Genomic DNA, 21,129 nt, shown 5'->3' with positions numbered 1-21,129 from the left:
TGCTTAGATCCCTGTTTTACAGACGAGGAAACACGCTCGGAGAGGTTGTCACACTTGGTAAATGGCAAAGCCAGAACTCAAGCTACACAGCCTACTCCACAGCAACCCCTCCCACCTCATGGAATTCCCAGGGCAAGCAATAAAAAAAGGCAGGTGCGTTTCCTCTCCAGGCTAGACTAACGATAAGAAATAGAGACCCTTCCCCCCTCCAAACACACAACACAATCACAGACCCCTCCCCCTTACACATTCAGTGCCCTAAGTCACCTCCCCCTGCAGCGCACAAACACATTGACACCCCTCCCGGCTCTGGATCTGATTCTCCTCAAACACACTCTGACCCTCTCACCCAATATTTTTAAGCCATTGACCCCCTCCCCAGCACACACCCAACCTTGACCTCCCCACCCCTAAAACACACCCAACCCTCACCTCCCTCCCAAAACACACACAACCCTGACCCTCCCCACAAGGCACACAGAATCCCAAGCCTCCACAGTAAATACCAGTCCTCAAGAGACCAAGCCTCCAGGACTGGTTTGGAGGGGGAGATCTCGTACCATCCCTGGAACTTCCCACTCTGGCTTCCCGGGAGAGAGAGACAACAGCAGGACAAATACCCACCCGTCGCCACTGACCTAGAGAACAGTTCTGTCCTTCCACAGGCCACTGAGTCTCTGAAGCACACCCAGGGTCCAGCCTCCCCCCACCCCAGCTTGGCGAGAGGGATGGAAGGATGGACAACACCTTTGTCGGCGGCAAGTGGAAGGAGGGGGCCTCCTGTGCCAGGCTGCCTGCAGAATGGGTGGCAGGGGACCAGAACATATAATCACTCCTGGTGGGGATGGGGGCCACAGCTGTCCACCCTCCTGGGAAATGCCTGGCCCCCAGCACTAGCCCTCAGGTGGGGGGAGCGAGGCTGCCTCCAGGTCCGAACTTTGATTTGTCATGTTGCACTACCCAGAGCTGAAAGCCAGGGTTACCAGGTCCCGCAGCCTTCCACGAGAAAGAGGGAGATGCCTGGCTCCCTCGGGGTGGATGGGGAGGTTCCTGACCTAAGGGGAAGGAAGGTCAGGGAGAAGCTCAGAAGCTGGGGGTCTGGGTAAGCAGAGGTGTTGTTGTTTACTAGGAAGAGGCAGGGAAACCCACTGGCTCACAGAGGGAGGGGGGCAGGAAGGGGCATTGCTTAACCAGAAATGTGGGCACCCCACCCTGGGGGAAGAAGGTTACCAGGGTGGGAGGTGGGGTACCCGGAAACCCTCCCCACCCACCTCCAAGAAAGAGGAAGAAGCTTGCAACATTCAAAAAGGAGAGCAAAACACTCGCTTGTCCGGCACAAGACAGGGGTCAGGCCAGCCCTCCGTGAGCCAGGCCCCAGGGGGACAGTGTCCAGGGCCCTGTTCCCAATCACCTGGGGAAGAGCAAGCTGTCCACCAGCACCAGGCTGAGCGCTCTCGGTTTCTCCCTCCCTAAAAACCCCACCCTGGCGGGAAGCAAGACACTCTAGTTTCTGGAACTGGGATGTGAACTCCAGTTCCCACACAGATCCCAGGCACCCCAGACCCACTCGCCCCTTCTCCAGCATCCCCTAACTCAGAGACTGGCCTCTCCCATCACCGAGCACAGACGGAAGACCAGGCCAGAATCATTCTGACCCCCAGGTCACGATCCTGCCTGCTGTGCCCCCTCCATGGGAGGAAACAGAAGGTGAGGTCTGAGGAGGCAGCATCCGCCTGCCCCCTTCCCCGGGGCACAGAGGGTAGGGACCTAAAGGAACACAGACTTAGAGCCCCTGCTCTCAGCGGCTGGTGGGGCTGGAGAGGGAGGGGGCCACCGAGCAAGCCAGAGGAGGCGAGCCAGGAAGCAGTGGTGGCGGTGGGCAGCCGGCCAGTGCGGGCAGTGAGGCGCCCAGCCAGGGCCTGCCCCAGGGACAAAGAGACTCCCTGGCTCCAGGGAGAGTGCGCTACCCCCAAGCTGGGAAGGGGGCACTGACCCAGCCCAGCCAGGCGCACAGGGCAGCGGTGCCAGGCAGCTTGCCAGTGGCGTGGGAGAGGCGGTGGGTGCCCAGGGCAGGGTGTTCAGTCCCTGCCCGCCAGGAGAGGTGGGACACGTTTCCCAGGTCAACAGCTGACCGGTCAGGCCAGTCCGCAGTCCATGGCCCCCTTCTACGGCTTCCACCGCCTCCCGCCCCAGGCCAGGCCCCGGCTCCCTCCTCCCCCAAACCCTGGCCTGGCGCCCAGCTGGGCCCTGGGGGCCAGAGTTACTGTAAGCCGCCTGGCAGGACCGAGGCCTGGACTCTGCCAGCTGGCCTCAGTGCCGCCACCTCCCACTACCTGGCTCGGCCAGCCAGGGAAGGGTACCGAGACCCCCACCCAGCCAACAGGCGACCCCCCATGGCAGACGGCGGAGGCGGAGAGAAAACACAGGCCCTGCCAAGAGCAGGCCTGCGGCCACAGCCCGAGTCCAGGCCTGTGTCCCCTCCCGGACTCTCCCCCCATCCCCAGGCTGCCTGTGGGTCCCTCCCCTGCCCCGGCGCCCTCCCCACAAAGGGAAGCACCACCCGGCCTGGCCAGCAGTGAGGGGAGGGGGTGCTACTCCAGTCCCTTCTCTCAGAGGCACTGGAGGGGGTGGGCTGGAGGTGGGGTGCTGTTCTCAGCAGACCAGCCATCCCCACCAAATGTCGAGAGGTTTGTTTACCCGACTCCAGCCTCCTTGTCCAGTGCTTGGAGCTATTTATAAGGCCCTCAACGGCAGAGCACATGAGGGGGCGTGAGGGGCCAGAGGACAGCATTGTCTCAGCTCTCCACACTCCGTGCCACCTCCCAACATCAAACACAACCACGGCGATTAGCCTACTGGCCTTTCATCCTCAAGCCCCCTTGTCCAGCAGGTCCCCCCATCTGGAGGAGACCTGGCCGCTGAGGAAGAGATGTGCCCAGAGGCCCAGCCTTGGGCCTGCTGCCCTCCATGGCCCCCTCCCACGACACTCCCCGACCCCACTTACTGGCTGGGGATGGCGTGCTATAGCCGCTCACTGGAAGCTGGTGCTGGAGAGTGGTCAGAGCGCCTGGGGGAGAGAGTCCACCCAGCATGGGGGGGAAGAAGAAGGCGTAGGGGGGCACCGGGTACCCATTGAGGTGCCCTCCCCCAGGTGTTGGGCAGGAGCTGCTGTTGCTGGCCATGCCAGGCGGCCACAGTCAGAAGCACAGGCAGACAGTCTGGCGGGCTTCAGGCCGCCTCTCCTCGGGGCATGGGGCCTGGGCCCAGAGGGGGCTCGGGTGGTCAGCCCACCCCCCCTCCTGTCCCGGAGCTGCAGTCCAAGGCCAGCAGGCTAATCTCAGGCTCCTGGCACCCCCACTCTAGGGGGAGCCGGTGGGCTGAGGGATGTCCCGAGAGCCAGTCCTTTAGTCAAGCGGTTCTGCGAGCTGGCACTTTCCCGGGAAGGTCCACAGCAGGCCTTCAGGATGCCGAAAAGGAAGCCTCTGCTGGGTGGGCCCCGGCTAGGCGGCTGTGGGGGCCATGTCCTGTGATGCTGCAGAGAGAGAAAAGACAGGTGAGTGGACACCGAGGAGCGGGCTCACGGGCATTCCCCGTGGAGCTCCCCAACCTGGGCGGCCGGAGATTTTCCCGTGGCACCCGGCTGAGCAGACAGCTGGCACCGTGCCTGGCTGGCAGAAACAGCCTGGGAGTAGGGCCCAGACACTGCTGGGGGCGGCAGGACAGCACAGCCAGGCTGGGGAGACGGGGACAGAGCCCAGAGCGAGGAGGGCCTCTCACCCACAGTCCTGAGAGCAAAGCGTCCACGCTGCCGTGCCACCCCAGAGGATTCCTGCAGCAGAGAAAGGCAGCTGGCCCTCCTTCCCCCAAAGCAGGTTACCTGAGGTCAAGATACAGAGAACGTGTGCTTGAGAGGAGGAGGGAGGGGGAGGAAAAGCCGCTTCCCTAAAGCATTGGCACTTCTCAGAAAAATGACTCCTAAGCCAGGGGGCCTTACTTACACCACTTCCCCCCCAAATCCAAGCCCGAGCACCCCAGATGGGTTTGTCCCACAGGCCCAGGGAGGAGGCCCGTTTACATACCTACAAATAGGGAAATGGGAGCTGAGGACTCCTGAGTATCATCTCCATTGCCTAACAGCATGATGGGCTGGGGGTGGAGAGTGTGCCAGGGGACTACCTAGCATGGAAGCCCCCTACTCCCCTCGCCCACAATGAAGAAGCAAGGGAAACTGAGCTCAGACTTCACCCACATCCTCTGCCTGGAGAAGCAACCTCCCTGGAGGGAGTGGGAGGTGAGCAGAAGATGAGAGCCCAGATGCCCCCACCACCATCAGTGTATACACAGATCCACACCCTGTTTGAACAGCTGGGGCCTGAGGATACACAAAGATAACACCGCAGGTAGCAAGAGACAGAGGTGAACCCAGAAATTCCACGACACAGTGAGACAGACAGGCAGCAACAAGAGCAAAGAAAGAGACAGAGAGAGACAGAAGCATCCACAAGAGGGCCAGGAGGATATATATGAACAGTATCAATAAACATGCATGTATTTATATATGAGTGTGTGTATACACACACATACACACACCTGTGACATATATGAAAAAGAAAAGAGAAACATGGCTAATCAAAGCCACAATGAGATACCATCTTGCATCCACCAAGATGGCTATAATCAAAAAGACTGATAATAAGTAGGTGAGGATATGGAGAAATTGAACCTTCATACATAGTTGGCAGGAATGTTAAATGGTACAGCTGCTTTGGAAAACAGCCTGGCAGTTCTTCAGGAGGTTAAACACGGAGTAATACGACCCAGCAATTCCACTTCTACGCATCTACCCAATTGAAGGTAAAACATAAAGTCCACACAAACACCTGTACACGGATACGAACCTTCACACCAACACTCCTCATAGCCAAAAGAGTAGAACCGACCCAAATGTCCATCAACAGATGAATGGATAAATAAAATGCCGTACATCCATACAGTGGAATAGTATTCTGCCATAAAAGGAACAAGGCACTGGGACTTCCCTTGTGGTCAGTGGCTAAGACTCCGCGCTCCCAACGCAGGCAGCCTGGGCTTGATCCCTGGTCAGGGAACTAGATCCCACATGCTGCAGCTAAAAGTTCCCATGCCGCAGCTAAAGATCCCACACATGGCAACGAAGATGAAGGATCTCGAGTGCTGCAACCGAGACCTGGCGCAGCCAAATAAATAAACACATGAATATTTTCTAAAAAGGGACAAAGTCCTGACACATACTACATCATGGATAAACCTTGAAAACATTCTGCTAGTTGTAAAAGACCACCTGTTGTATGATTCCCTTTATATGAAATGTCCAAAACAGGCAAATCTAAAAAGGCAGAGTAGATTGTGGTTAGTTATGGGGTGGGGGGGTGGTGTGGGTGTGGGTGTGGGTTTGAGGGAAATGGGAAGTGACTGCTGAATGGTATGGGGGCTCTTTTTGGAATGATGAAAAATTTCTACAAGTGAACGTGGTGATGGTTGCACAACTCTGTGACTATAGTAAAACCACTGAATTGTACACTTTACTAGGTGGATTTTATGGTATACGAATTATATTTCCATAAAGCTGTTAAGGGGAGGAAGGGAAGAGAAAAGAGAAGAAAAGAAAACAGGGCCACAGAGACTCAAAATAAGGATGGCCTCCAACCCCTTCCTCTCCAAGCTCAGGCCATAATACCATGTTCCAAGCTCCAGGCTCCAGGCTCAGACCTGGAGTCCAGGGGACATGCACATGGCCAGCATTTGGCCAAGAACGATGCCTGAGATGGAGGAGTTCTGCCAAGGCCACTGTGGACGAGGCCAGGACTTCTGGGCCCAGCTGCACGAGCCAGCCAGCCTGTGACTGTGCGGGGCTGAGGGGGGAGGTGGGGACAGGTACTTGCAATGGAGGGGGCAGCTCCCCAGGAGTGAAATCTGGACCTTGTTAATGACCATGATTTTTACTGTTACTAATTATGACCTCCTCAGGGCCTCTCTTACTCCTGAATGAGGTGCCCCCTTCCTTCCCCAGGCCCCCGCCGATTCCCTCCCAGGCAGAGAGGCTGATGTCAGAGGAACAGGGGCCCCACCCATTGGGCCAGCTGCCGACCTGGCCCCCCTACACATCCCTGAGGGGCCCCACACAAGGGGAACTCGAGCTAGCACGAGAATGAGGGGCAGGCTCAGCCTCAGTAGTGTTGACAGTCAGACCCTCACTCACACACACACACACACACACACACACTTGCAGGCACACACAGAGTTCTAGGGAAAGTGTCTGGTGGGCAAGGGCACGTTTGCACACCCAGCCTGTGTGCGTGCAGACACACACGTGGCACACGAGGAGGGGGAACCCAGATACACGCTCCCCCACACCTAGGCTCCACACACAATGAAGCCGGCTCCAGGTCTGCATGCATGGCCCAGGACACAGCTCCTCACAGACACACAACCACAGCCTCACGGTTTCCCTGGTCCTCACCCAGCCAGGCTGGCCTCTGCACCTGCCTCCCTGTAGGCCAGCCCCCCAACAGAGCAGGGTCCACAAATATAGAGAAGCACTCCAGTGGATTCAGGTCCACAGGGGCGCTACCTCCGGAGGTGAAGCCCAGGAAGCCATTCACTCCAGACTCCAGGCCTCCTGACCAGCTTTTGGAGGGTGGGGGCGGATTCAGTCTGGACCCTCTGGAGCCCACCCTTACCCCAAAAGAGAGACGAACCACCACCACCTTAATATGCTTCAACTCTGCCCCTGAGAAGTTTGAAACTGGACCATACTGCAAACCTCACTCACAGATACACACCCCAGGGAGAGGCTGGAAGGCGTCCCCCACCCCCATCAGAGCTTCACCAAAGAAGCTCAGCCTGCAAACTTCAATGCAAAGTTACTCAACTCCCTGGGGAAGGCCTTGAGTCAAGGGACGGGGTAAAGGTCACAGAAATGGGCCAAGGGCCAGGCTGGCCAGGGAACAGGGATGGGCAAGAGCAGGGAGGAGGTGGGTGGGGTCAAAGAGCCCAGGCGCAGCCTCAGTAGGTTTCTCTGGAACCGTGACCACCCTCGGGGAGATGCCTGGGCCCTGGCCCCCGGCACCCGGGGTGGAGAAGACACTGTCAGAGAATCGAAACCAGCACCAAAGAAAGGGAAAACAAATTACCCACATCCAACCTCCACCCTGTGCCTGTCACCTCCACTGCCCACGGGCACCCTCCCTCGAGGGAGGGAAAAACCACAGGCCCTCACCTCCCATACACCGAGCTCAGCCTCAGCACAGCACAAAGGGGGTGGCGGGAGGGTCGAAGCGCTGACCACCAGCCAGGCACCCCTGCCCACTGGGGACTCCCCCACCCTCAAAGGTGCCAGGACCCCTTCCCCAGAGTCAGGAGTCCCAGCCACCCGTTCCTTAGGTCCCCAGAGTCTCACATCTAGAGAGAGACAAAAGGTGGCCGAGCTGTGAAGACAGCAGAAAGAACCAAAGGTTTTGAAGGGTCAAATCTCAGCTCTGCCACTCTGGGTGACCTTAGACAAGTCACTTAACCTCCCCAAGCATCTGTTTACTCGCCTGTGAACTGCCTACCTCAACAACTGGCTGTGTGATTTCAGAGATAAAAGTCCTGGAAAGCACCCAGCACAGTGCCTGGCACACAGGAAGTGCTGGGCAACGGGGTCCCCCGCCTCCCCCATGTCTGCCAGCGCCCCCGCAGCGCCTCCCTGGCCCATGTGTCTGCGCTCCCTTCCTTCTCCCTAGCCAGTACTAGTATCTGCTGACGGGGCTGGGCGGGAAAATTACCCATTTTCCAGGGTCTGTTTCCCCCCTAGACTAAGGAGCGGAATGTAGGGAGAGGAATACTCGGGGTGTGGGTGGAGGCCTGACCACAACCCTTTCCCAAATTCCCTTCTTTCGTTTCACAAACCAAAAAAGGGAAACCTTTGGATTTGGGGAGTGGAGGAGGGGAAGAGAAATAGTCGATTTATTCCCCTGCCCTCAGGGAAGGGGAGCCAGGGGTCCTCAAACCCAGCTGGCCTTGCCCTCCTCTTCATCTACTTCTCTCTGTTCCCAAGTTCCCCCACAACTAAGGCTCCTAAGGAATAGAGGCCAGGCAGTTCTGGATGGGCAGAGAGAGAAGGGGATAAGGATTGAGGAGCTTAAAAGAAGGGGCGACAGGGGCTTTCCTAAGCATTCTAGACAGTCAATGAATCATATGCAAATGACACCCAAAGCGCAAGCTCAACTTGAGGGTGGGGGGCAGGGAGTCCAGCCCTGGCAGAAGCAAAGACCCAGCCTCTTCTGGACCCCCTTCCCCTGCCAGGAGCTGGCAGAGCAGGGCAGGGCGGGACAGGGCAGATTTCAAACCAGAACAGTGGGCTGGAACTATTTATAAACTTTCCAGGAAAACACACACACACACACACACATACACACACAAAGCCACAACCTCTCCCCCTCCCCCATACTTCTCAGATCAGCAAAGTAATGAACATTACTCCTTTGTCGCCCTTTTCCAGGGGCCCCTCTCTCTTCCCGGCCATGCTCATCCTCTGTTTACCTTTTGCTTACCCGGCTCTGGGCTGCAGGAAGCCAGCAAGGCCAGCCTCATTTTGAAAGAGACCACCCCAGGCAGGGCAGAGGAGGATCGGCTGGGTGAGGCGGGGACAGGTGGAGGGCATCTCTTCCTCGACCAGTCCTCAGAAGCCTAGGCCTGCCTTGCCAGAGCTAGGAATTGTTTGAAAACCTGCCCCAAGCGCTTGCAGCGCACATCACCGGAGACAGTCAGGGGAGACCTGAAGTCCAGCAGCCGGCCTCAGGATGCTACCACTGCGTCTCAAGACGCAGCACTTACTCCCAAAAAGTGGGTCTCATGTCTCCCCCACTTGTACCCCCCGGCCCAAGCTTCTGTCCCAGCCCCACTGGGCTGCCTGATGTCCACAGGCCATGCTCCCCATGTGACTGAATCCCAGGCAGAAGGCAATTGGATAACTCAAGCCCAGGACAGGCCAGGTCTGCAAGGAGGAAGTTGGGGGGGTGGTCTCTGCTGGTCAGGGCAGTGTCCCAACTCTTGCACCCCCAGGGACCGCACCCCAGAGGCCCATGGGAGATGTGACCGGGGCCTCCAAAGCCCAGGGTGAATGGGGGACCCACTCAGAATCAGAGCTGAAGCCTCCCAGCCAATCTTCTCTTGGAGCAGAGAGCAGGTGAAAGGGCAGGGGGCAGCTCAGGCCTCAAGGAGAGGGACCGGCCCACGGGGAAGGAAGAAAACAGGAAGAGGAAGAGATGAGGCTGCTGAGGCCACAGCCAGACCACAGGAGTATGTGGACCACACAAAGGCAGCTCTGTCCGGGAGGGGACCAAAGGGGCACAGACAAAAGGGGACCCCCCCCAGCTTGGAAACCACCGTCTTGTCTTCACAACCAACCTGGCATGGGGCTTTCCCCACCCCCACCTTGGCAGCTGCCCCCTCACCACTGTCTCCCCTCTCCGCAGGGCAGGAAGTACAACTATCACAATGCGGGGGGCGGGAGGAGATGGGGGTGAACACAGAGAGCAGAAGGGGTGTGTGTGTGTGTGTGTGTGTGTGTGTGTGTGTGTGTGTGTGTGAGAGATGGGGGTGAACACAGAGCAGAAGGTAGGGGTGTGTGTGTGTGTGTGTGTGTGTGTGTGTGTGTGTGTGTGTGCAGGTATAGGTGTTGTGTAGGTGTAAGGCTACAGCAATCTACCCTGCTAACTCCTCAGCCCTGCCCCAGCCCTGGGAGTGCCAAATCTGAATCTGAGGGCAGACAGACTGTCAGCAGCACACAGTGCGCCGAGCCCCCTTCTCAGCATCCCTCCCTAGGGACCGCACTGCAGGGAAGCCGGGAACGCTGCCCCTCCTGCCTCAGGATATCCTTTTGGCTCTGACCGCAGACCAGGCCTGAGTCAGACTGTGCCCCGCCCCATACCCCTCTATCCAGCAACCCCCCAGGAACTTCCTGCTCCACACTTGCCTACTCAGTTGGGGTTGGAACTGGGGGAATCTCTTCCCCCACTTTAGCCCCCGCCGAACAGAGAAGCCCACCAGGGGGTGGGGCGGATGGTCACAAAATCCCAGGACCTGCCCCTTCAGCTGAGGGCCCGTGGGATCAGGGAGAAGTGGATGCAGGCTGTGTGCAGAGGTGAGAGGAGGCGCTGCAGAGCACCACCTCCCCACCCCCAAATCACACAAAACCGGGGATCCTGCCCAGGGCCCCTCCCTACTCCAGCCTGGACCCCAAGAAGCCGCAGGAACTCCTTGGGGGAAAGTAGTTTCCATAAGAACAAAGGATGGGAGAAGGTTCCTAAGGGAAAGGGGATGCGAGCAGACGTTCCTAGAACGGGAGTCTTTCTAGGCCAACAGGACCCCCAGGTGGAAGTCTGCACAACTAGTCAGACTCACAGTCAGCCACAGCCAAGCGCAGCCAGACGTGGTCACAGTCTCCTCGACACTCAGTCTGACTGGGTGGCTGCGACTCCTTCCCACAGACAGAAGTCTGGGGGGCCATGGGGGATCTGGGGCATCGGAGACCACACACACTCAGCCTGAAACAGCCCCTTGGGCAGGCCCCCTCCAACCACCCCCCCAACTGTGGGCCTAGAGGGAGGGGCAGTTTGCTCCCCACAAGAGCCAGGGTAGTGCCCAAGGCGGCCATCTCCATGGCAACCAACAACAAACATCCCGGGAACCACAGTGGGACAGGAAGTGGCAGTCACGTGACAGGAAGACAGTTTTTTTTTCCCAGTGGGGGGGTGATGAAGCTTGTTAGCAGCCCCCGCCCCGGGGGAATCAGCGGTCCCCTAAGTTTACCCCACTTGGAACTGGAGGGAAGGGGGGCAGCTGGGAAGGTGCACCCCCACACTGCAGTGGGCACAGCTGGTCGCAGGGCCGACGGGCCCTCCCTCCCCGCCTGCCACTCATGGTTCTCCCCGCTGGGTCCCCCTCCCTTCCACTTCCTGCCGTGACTGGAGATCAGAGAACTCCCCACCACAGCTTCCCCTTCTCAAGTCTCGATTCCTGGGCTGAAGGTTTCACTGTGGGGCGAGGGACACAAGGAAGGAGGGCTGGGGATCTGCGGAAGGACCCGGGGGACAGAAGCTCCAGGGGAGGAGCTGGGAGGGAGCTACTCCAAGGGAGGTGTGTACACACAGGCACACCATGAGTGGGTCACGGTGACATACCAGCGGGCGCAGTGACACAGACTGCCTGACCTCAGGCAGCTCTGGGTGGAGGGGAGCAGAACCACTGGATCTGGCGCACCCCACTCCACCCTGGTCCTGAGCCTCCAGGTTCATCTCAGGCGTCTACTGGCCTCCAGGCAGGCGAGGTCCCAACGGTGCCCAGCCCACACCACCTCTCCCCTGCCTTCTGTGCTGAGGAATCCCCCTCCCAGCTCCAAGGTGCCCGCCCAGACGAGGGCACCTTGGCCGGAGGTGGGGGTAATGGAACCTCCCGCCACCCCCCTCCCCTTCTCTGCAGATGTCCCAGACTATATTTAGCCCAAACCGGGCGGCCAGCCAGACCCAGACTCCCCACTGGCCCGGAGCTGAGCTCCCAGTTTTTATGCAATTAAAACATTAACAGAGAACCACCCCCATCCACACACCCCACCACCAACAACCCCAGTCCAGCCAGAGCGGCAGAGCTCAGAAAACTTGAACATGGGCAGCCCAGCTCTGCAGCCAGGGATGGGGGTGGGGGTCATTGGGCAAATAGCAATAAATTCATCCCCTTGCCCATCTCCCAGGCCCTACCCCCACAGGCAGGACAGGCACATCATCCACGAGATCAGGTTGACACTTGGGAGGGGAGGGGAGGCTTTCCTGGTTCCGGGGCCGGAAGGGAAAGGCATACCCAGTGGGTGGGGGGTTGCCTGGCTGCAGAAATTCCACCTGTCATTTTGCAGCCCCCCTCCCCGGCCAGCTCCAGTTACAGGGCTGGGGGTTGGCAACAGGTGCTGGCCAGGCTGGCAGCAGACTAATCCCCATTCGCTCCCCAGGCTGACAGTGGTGCCTGGAGGTCCAGGCAGGGGCCCTGGCCGGCAGGATGCTGGGTAGAAGAAGGAGGCATTGCTGCCTGGGGCCGGGGGAGTGGGGAGCCCAGACCCCTCCTGTAAAACCTGGCCCCCTGGACTCTGTGTGCTGGAAGGTCTGGCGAAAGCAAGGAAACCTTAGTTCCACAGCACCTATTTCATTTCCCCAAGATGCCAGGCGGGCGGGCTAGAGTGTGGGAGGTCTGTCTGCCTGCCTCTTCCTCCTCCTCCTCTCCAAATTCCAGGAACAGGCAAGGGAGGCTCCAGTTGCGGAGAGAGAGAGCAAGCAGGCGGTCCCAGCTGAGAGGGAGGAGGGGCGGGGACTGGAGCGGGAGGCAAGATCCAGACGAAGCAACAGACACCCACACCCAAGCCAGACGGGACAGACACACCGACACTGACACATTCTCACACTCTGGGCCTACTCCTCATGTGCCGCCCACCCTGCAGGGACACCCAGACTCCCGCAGCCAGTCCTGCCAATCTCCAGAACACTCCCTGGACACACACAGAGATCCAGGACTTCGCCCCCACCCCACATCCCCCCACAAACCCTGTGGGCTCCACACAGCAGCCAGAGGGTGGAGAGGGGAACAGAGGGAGGAAAGACAGCAGGCGTCAGAGAGGACGTGTAGCCAAAACCCTGGGAACTGGGGTATCAGTTGCCACACTCCTTTCCCAAAACCCAGTAAGTCAAGACAACCCTGGCCATCTTGCCAGGGGCCCTGCCAGCTTCCCACACTCCCCAAACCACCACCAAGAAGGGTGTGGGGTGCTGGGCGAGAGGAGATTTATTCATTGCATTGGTGGGGGGAGGATAGGATTACCTTCCTCAGATGCCCATCACCCCTGAACCCAGACTCTGGAAGCCAGAGTCCCAAACTCACCCACCCATACAGCCCAGTCAGGGTCCTGCCCTGTCCATACCACCCAGAAAACAGGGAACAGGGCACTAAGGTTTTATCTGGGGGCAGGCCCCACTCTGTCACATAATTCTGAGGACCACCCACCTAAGACCCTCTAGTCTGATCAAGGAGTGAGGAGGGGGTTGGCGGGGGGCTCCCTGAGGGCAGACAGAGCCAGGTTCCAGGACCAAATGATTTAGAGGAAGGGGAGCTAATTAACTGGGGTCAATACCCCCAAAACAGACCCCAAGGGGCACTCAGACGATGCCCTTTCCCCCCCAGTAGACAGGGTGGCAGGAACCACGTCATGGCACATGTGGGTGACTGTGCCCAGCGGGGGAGGCATGGGGGTGATCAGGATGGGGCTGCCCACAGCTAGCTTCCTGCCAGGCAGCCACATGGTTAGGAGTAGGAGGGGGACCAGGGAGGTTTCCCAGAGTGGTAGTAGGGACATTTAGGGTCAACCTGAAGGGCGGGGATTTGGGGGTTATAAGAGGAGGCAGCCAGGATCAAGTCGCTCCAAGCCCAGGGTCTTCTCAGAACTGCCCCTGCCTCTGCACTGCCCTTACCAGTCTGGCGAGGAAAGTCCTGAGGTGCCCACCTCATGTACACTCATTCACACACTCCAAATCCAAGATCCTCCACTCCCACGGACCTACCCAAGTCTGACACCAGTGACCCCTCTGTCTCAGGACCGACATGGCCCAGGCTCCAGGCAGAACTGACGTCCGAGCCCCTCCCAGTGCATCAACATCTTTCATAGTCACAAACTCCCTGACTCCACAACCACCCCCCCCACCCGCCCCCTCCAGCTCCAAAGACTCTTTTATCCCCTCCCCCAGACTCATCTCCACCCCTCACAGGGGAAGCCCCAAGGCTCCAAGGCACCCCCACTGCAACCTGGGGCTTCCCCGGCCCAGCCTCCCCATCAAGCACAAGGCCCTGGAGGAGAGTTTGGGGCTTGAGCCCATTTCCTAGCAAGACCTGGCGACCTTAATGAACCACTTCCCCAGAACAACCCTGCAGCCAGGAAGGGAATGAGAGACATTTCTGAATCTCCTAACTAGGAAACTGGAGGAGGGATAGCAGTCAGGAGCAGAAGTGAGGGTTGGGGGTAAGCCCGCAGTGGGTGGAGGGGTGGGGGAGTCTCCATCTGAGAGTATACACACACATACATGTGCACACATCTCCCAAGTAGAAGGCAATCTGGTTACAGAAGAGGGAGCTGGCATCAGGTGGGGGCCAAGGGTACCCCCTCCATACCAACACAAGGGCAACCTATCCAAGGCAGGATGAATGGTAGCGACGTGACTCCAAGACTGGGGGGCTTTTCTTATCTGACTTTCACATGAGTTAGTCCCCATCCCCAGCCTGGCACAATGGAGGCCTGGCCCCCTTCTCAGGGAGCAGCCTGAAAATAAGGCAATGCCCAGAGAGAAGAAGGGGCACTGCCAAGCAGACTTTCCAGCGCCCCCCTTCCACATACACATCTGGCTCGCAGCTTCCTCGCTTTCTGGGTGGCACCAGGTCCCAGACACCCTTGGCAGAGCAAAGACGACCAATCTGTGCCTTCCTCCCTATGCCCCCAAATGCTTCCACAACCCCACAGCGCCACCAGATTCAGAGACATCCCTCCCCTGGCTGCACTGGCCCCTGTCCCCAGTTTTGACGGCTCCCCGCACTCCACGGGGGACACCAGCTGAATGGGCCCCGCCCATCAACCGGCTGCCTCTGGTGGGGGTGGGCCCCAGGGCTGATTCTCCCCAAACCACAGGGCGGCTCAGATAACAGGAGAAAAAGGAGGGGGCTAGTCCGTTGGGCATCCGATCTCTCCCCAAACAGGTTTCAAAGTCTTTTTGTTTTACTTGTTTGTGAAAAGAAGCGCGAGAGAGGGCAGGAGTTCCCAGCGTGGATTCGGCCACAGCTCGGCTGCCGGAGACACGCGCGGCAGGCGGCCCCAGACATCTCCCGGCTGCGCGCGAAGACACCGGAGCAGACAGACACACAGACGGGGCTCCCCCACCCTGAGCACGGCGGCGGGTTGGGAAGCCCAGGAAACCCCAGGTTCCCGTCGGAACCCGCCCGGCACCGGGTCCCCGCCAGCGGGTTCTATCAGGAACAGGCCAAGGGGCCCCAATGCCTGCGCGAGCCGGAGGCTCTCCAAAATCCCCAGGGGAGAGGTTACCTCGCAGTAGGGGGAAGCAGTCCGGCCAGGTCACCCGCGGGCACAGCGTATGCCCTGACCCTGAGCCTTGGAGCCGCTCGGCGTCAAGAGTTGCGGGGTCCAGGGAGAGGAGCGGTTTGGGGGGCCGTGGTTCAGGGGCGCGGGGCTAAAGCAGCGGCCATGGCGAGTCACGTGCGGAGGCTGAAACTTTACCCGGAGCCCCAGACTAGGGGGGCGGAGGGTACCGAGCTGCGGGGAGGCCCTCACCCTCGGGCCCGCCCCCGTCCGCCCACCGACCAATCACTAGCCAGGGGCGGGCACACAAGATCACGCCCCCTCCCCTCCTTAATAGACCCAGGGAACGGGCGAGTCTTAAAGGAGCCGCGCCTAGCTGAAAGCTCGACCGTGGGAATCTGGGAGAATCCCTCCCTCGGCCCCAAAAGAAGAGATTGAGAGCGAGAAGGGGAGTTCTGCGCAAAGAATGGAATGAGGATTCAGTGGAGAAAGGACTGCCATGTGCGGTATCACACTCCCTTCCCCCCAACCACATACACCCACACTCAGGGTCGAGGATCACGAGCACACACCCTTCACACCTAAACCTGGGTTAGCCGGGCGGCGACGTAAATTGGAAACAAATACAGAGATTCTGGCCCTAGTGGTCAAGGCTCTGACCCCTTTCATTATAATCTTTCTCCTGGAGCCCCCTGAAAATGGGAGCTGTGTGATCTTGAGCGAGTCGCTTCCTTTCTCTAAATCTCAATTTTCTCACTGGCAAAAAAGGAGTGCAAAGGCATGTAGACCACCTCCAAGCACGGTCCCCTCCTCTTCCCCTAAACACCTTTCCAGCTTGGGTGGATCGGAGGAACTCTGGCCCAACCCAACCTTTCAGCAACCCCCAGAACCCTTCCCCCCAAAGAACAGCGATTCTTAGGGGTATTCCAAGAGCCGAGCTGGGGGCGCCCAGGAGCACCCACAATCTCACACTTAAACTTCTCTCTCCTGGTCCGGGCTGCAGGAGACAGGAAAGCTCGCATTCTTGGGGCAGAATCTGAGTCACTCTCCCTCTGCGAAGACCCCAGTCTTAGCCTGCTGCTCCATTTGAGAGGACCATCTGCCCACCTCTAGCCGTCTACGGCGGGAGGGAGGGGCGGGGGGCGGACAGAAAGAGGAATCAATAAGTGAACACCTCCCTCCAGGTCCTCGGTCAGAGAAGTGGCCACAAGTGCCCCCACAGGACTTCCCACTGTAAGGGGAAGTGCCCACTCCCAGGCCTTCTGTGAGGAGACAGCATGACCCGGCTGGCAGAGCTCTCAAACCCACCGCCCCGACAGTCCCCGCTTTTTAGACAAGGAACCCCAGTCTGCGAGTGGACACTGGATTTAACCCCCATCGCCCGGCACAGGTAGCACAGCCGGGTCTAGGACCAAGGGATCTCATTGTCTCTCTCCAGCTTGGGGCCCCCCGCCTGTTTGAGGTAGGACAAGCAGGGTCAGCAGGACACTGTGCCCTGAGGTCCGGCGGCGCAGGGAAAGAGCGTCCGGGTGACGCTTCCCCAGGCCCCTTCCCGCCCTCTGGGCCGGGCTGTCTCCCGCTCCCGTCTGGATTTCCGTCCTTCGGTGCGAACCAGCCCCTCCCGCCCTGTCCCGGCCAGATCCATCCGCAAACATGCGCTCAGCGGGCAGGAATGCGCCAATGGCTCCCAGATGTGCACGCCGACGCTTAACCCCTTCTCCCCAACCCCCCCCCCCCCCCGCAAAAAAAGGCCTTCTAGCTAGAGTCCAGCCAGCAGCAGGGGGCGCTGCTCAGGGAGGGGACTCAGTGCCAGCCGCCCCCCAGCTCGCACCGTCTCCTCCTAGATTTTCCGCCAGTCTAGATTCTGCCAGGCTTCCTTCCCGCGGAGGCCAGAGGAGAAAGATCGTGGACACTAAAATGCATCGGCATACTGCCTCCCGCGAAAGGGGGCCTTCACGCACACCTGCCAGCACATGGGGTTAGGTTCACTCGCGCACATGGGGACGCAAGTGTGCAAATGCACACGCATGTGCACATTAGCACACACACGTATGCACACATATGTATACACACAGAACTAGCACATACAAGGCAGGCACTTGTGCACCCACAAGGTCATGACGCAGAGGGGAGGCACACTCCTGAAAAGACAGAGCGGGAGACCCACATGCAGATGAGGGCAGAAATTCATACACCCACAAACCTGCTCCCCACAGAGGGCAGACACGCACAGAAAATTGACATCCATGTGTACAAGCACACAGCCGCACACTTTAGGGCACTACCTCACTGCTGAGTTGAACTCCAGCTCTGCAGGACCCACTCCAGGGTCCCCACCCCCGCCCTCCAGAGACTCTCAAGCAAGAAGGAGAAGCGCTCCGGGGCCAAAGGAGGGAGACAAGCCACAGTCTCAGGGACTCCTCACTCTTTGAAAAAGACGCCCCTTCTTGGGGCCTAGCCTTCCCCTCTGGCAGGCAGAGGAGATAGGCTGAGGGAGGAGCCTGAGCTGCTGATTTCCCAAGACAGGCATCCCTCTCCCAACTAGAGGAAATCTGAGAAAACCCAGATAGGTGTGGGGCCAGTGACAGCCTCAGTCAAACAAAGGAGATACAAAATAGCTGTGAAACACCCTGGGAGAGCCTACACTTCCAGCAAAACAAGGCCTCCCTTTCTCTGCCTGTGGGGAACTCTTGAAGAACAGCATCACTGGCAACCTGAACAGAGGATGAGAAATACTGCCCCCGCAAGACCGCCTGGATGCAGGTGGGGTGGAGATGTCTGCTGGAACCTGAACTGACCCCACCAGACTCCTCTCCCCCTCGCTAGCTGCTCAGCTTATCCCCCGCAAACCCCCTCATGGCCCCACCCACCTCGCTTTCACAGTCCTGGAGAGTCACCCAGGGCAAGGCTCCTGTTTGCATGGTACAGAGGAGGAAACTGAGGCTCAGAAAGGGAATGGCCCTGCTCAAGGTCATACAGCTTGTTAGTGGCAGAGCTAAGAGCTGAGACTCAAACTCACAACCCCTCCTCAACCCCCCATTTATCCTGAATATATTTCCATGCAGCACCCTGCTCCCTCTTCCTTCATCCCCCAACAGAGCACAGGCCAGAAACACCAGCCTTGCCTGGCTCTGCAGATTTGTGGGTGGGCCCAGGACATGCCAGAGAGAGATCAGAGAAGATGCTGGGGGCTACATACATAGACCCCCAACCTCACCCCCAAGCCCAGTGCCCACCTGCCCAGCAGGCATAGCCAGTGACTCAGCTGCATCCGGGGGAGATGCCAGGACAGTGACTCACCTACCGAGAAGAGCTGAGCCTGGCACCTTGCCAGCCCCAGGACAGAAGTGACTTAGTCACCGAGACTGTGATACCCAGCAGGCACAGCCCAGGGATTGGGGACAGGGGCAGGCCATGTCCTCCATGGTTATCTGCATCCCTGATGAAGAACAGGCATCCTGGGGCAAGCCATGGCGCTACCCACCCCTGAACCCTTACTACTGCCCACACCCACCATGACAGGCTCTGCTTCCGTGCAGACAAGTTTTCTGAGACCCCTGGGCTGCCCTGCCCCTCCCCTGAATGAAGCCTGCCCCTTGCCCATCACTCAACACCCACTCTCCCCTCAGCCCCACCTCCTCCTGCCACCCAAGTTGTACCCAGGCTGTGAGTCTCCTTTAACATGTCTTGGCAGCACCTCCTGCCCCCACAGCCCCTCTTCCCCCCGCCATACACACATCCACTCATACACACTTCTGCCAGCCCTGCTTCTGCCAGCAGCTGCTGAAGTTGTTCAGCGGGAGGGGAATCGGGGTGCAGGGATTGAGTTACCAGAGGCTGATGGGGTGGGCTGTCACCCAATCCCTTCCCCAGCTCATCCTCCCCCCTGGATACAGCCTCCCTCACCCACCTGCTCCCCTCCCACCTCTGGCTGGCAGCCTACTGCCCTTTAAGCCCCTCCACCCCCACTCCACCCAAGCTAGAAAATAAATGTTCAAGGGTATTTGTCATGCGAAGACCAGCCCAAGATATTGAGAGAGAGAGAGAACAAGAGAGAAGACAGAGACAGACAGACAGAATCATTCCTGTGCCCAGGCTACAGGCACTAGGTGTGTGGATCTCTGTGTATGTTGAGCCAGAAAGGGACTGAGTAACTCCCCAAGTCTTGGGAGAGTTGATGGGGCCCAAGGGGAGCCGACAGGCTGAACAACCTCAATCCATTTGCACTATTGATTTCTCATACACTGCAGCCGGCCTGATGAGGGGGGATGATAAATCAGCCCCCCAGAGACATAGAAACTGAGTGGAGAGAGGGGGAGGGGCCCCTGCACCACAGTTGGTGGCCCACTGAGACCTGCTTGGGGGGAGGAGGTGGGCTGGGCGGCCGAGTGGCAGGAGGCAGGGTGGGGAGTGGGTGTTGGATTAAAGCCTGTCTAGGACACCTCCTTCCAGCTGGATCTGAAGCTGATTGGAAGAAAGAAGGTGGTGGACAGAAGCACCTTTAGCTCCCAAAGCCGGGCTCTGAACAACCCCAGAGGGTGCTCTTCACCCACTGGTCTATGGAATGGCGCCCCCTGCAGCTATGCAACATGCTGGCCCCTGGGATGAGGCTCCTCTGAGGGACCAGTTTCTCCTCTGAACTTTATCCCCCACCTCTGGGCCTCAGAGGGCTCACTTCTGACTGTGATCAGAAGCCAGTGGCAATCTCCCTGCTCCCACCCCCTTCCTTTATTGGGTGGATTGGCAAACAACCATTGTGACCTAGGCGTGGCAGGACAGGGGCTCACAAAGGGCTCTGTATCCTAGTCCTTGGTCGGTCCCTAACTCCTCCTGGGACTGTGGGCACAATCCCCCACCCTCGCTGGGTACCTAAAATGGGGTTAGGCCGGATGCCCCTTTTCGAAGGTGTCTCCAAGCTCTTGGCTAGCCAGCCCGTGAGACTGTTGGAACTCGCCCAGCACCTCGATTCACACCAGTGGCCACAGGCCACCTAAACAAACCCCAACCCTGACCTCCTTCCAGCCTGGACACAGACTCTCTCCACACACGGCGGAGACTTATAAACAAACCAAGCTGGGGTTTACCGAAGACCCTGCATAAACAAGCAGAGAGGGAAAGAGACCAGGATCCTGGCCAGGCCCTACTTGCTGCCAGACAGACAGACAGACGAGGTAGCACAGCCCAGTGGGGGGAGGGACTGTGACAGGAGAAAAACAAAGGGCGCAAGGGGCCTGGATTGGGGTTCCAAAGCAGCCAATGATGGGGTGAATGTCCAAGGGCAAATCAGATTCCCTCTTTCCCGCTCTGTAGGTCAAAGGGATGGGCCAGGTGCCTCCAAAGCCCCTTCTGGTTCTAGATAGAGAGAGCCATGGGGGTCCCCAAGACTCCCGGCCCAGTCCAGCGCATCCTCTGGTCAGGACCCTCTTCTCAAGGCCCTACCTCTGTCTGCCACGCCTCCTCCTTGCTCTGTCTACTGCCCCCCTGGCCCTTCCTCACTCCTCCACCCGCCGGCTTGCCCTCACCTTGGCCAGCCCCTCTGCCTGCCCCGTGCTTTTCTGCACGTCCCTCCTGCCAGGGGACAGACCAACTAAAAATAGTCCCTGCAGCCTTTCTCGCCCACAGCTGCCCAAAGAGCAGGAAATGAGGGGGGCAGGGAGGCCCATGTCCTGCTCTCCCCCACAAACTCCCAGCCCCAAATCAGGTCCAGCCCTCCAGCCTGGGACGAGTGCCAACTTGGCCATCTCGGGGGCACCCCACACCCCTTCCCTAGGGGGAGGCCTGCCCATAAGTGCCTACAATCTGAGAGCTGTCCTCACCCCACGGGAGGGGGAGAGGAGGCCAGCGGTCTGGAGGGAAACCTTCCCAATTTCTGACAAATCAGTGCCAACCACACTGTGGGCACTGAGAGGGCAGGGCCTGGCTCCACGGACTGGTCTTTTGAGGGCAGAGGGAATTGGTGTGGGGAACTCTGTGCTGGTTCTCTTCATCCT

General features: G+C 59.0%; 1 protein-coding gene across 2 annotated transcripts in view; it reads right to left on the bottom strand.

The window, feature by feature from the left end:
• RARA (retinoic acid receptor alpha) overlaps nt 1-21,129 on the bottom strand; it is a 43,475-nt gene that overhangs the window by 19,393 nt on the left and 2,953 nt on the right. Inside the window, exons 1-2 of one of the 2 annotated variants that reach the window (XM_052657073.1) lie at nt 15,146-15,326; nt 3,005-3,532 (exon numbers count right to left, since the gene is read on the bottom strand). In XM_052657073.1, the coding sequence (XP_052513033.1) occupies nt 3,005-3,182 (178 nt within the window). In that variant the 5' untranslated portion in view covers nt 3,183-3,532; nt 15,146-15,326. Of the gene's footprint in view, nt 1-3,004; nt 3,533-15,145; nt 15,327-21,129 lie in introns of those variants that run through there. The other variant, XM_052657074.1, reaches the window with a different exon arrangement.

The sequence above is a fragment of the Budorcas taxicolor genome, chromosome 19, assembly GCF_023091745.1.
Source record: "Budorcas taxicolor isolate Tak-1 chromosome 19, Takin1.1, whole genome shotgun sequence".
Classification (NCBI taxonomy): domain Eukaryota; kingdom Metazoa; phylum Chordata; class Mammalia; order Artiodactyla; family Bovidae; genus Budorcas; species Budorcas taxicolor.
The sequence above is the reverse complement of the archived record's forward strand: the minus strand, read 5'-3'. Positions and strand labels throughout refer to the sequence as shown.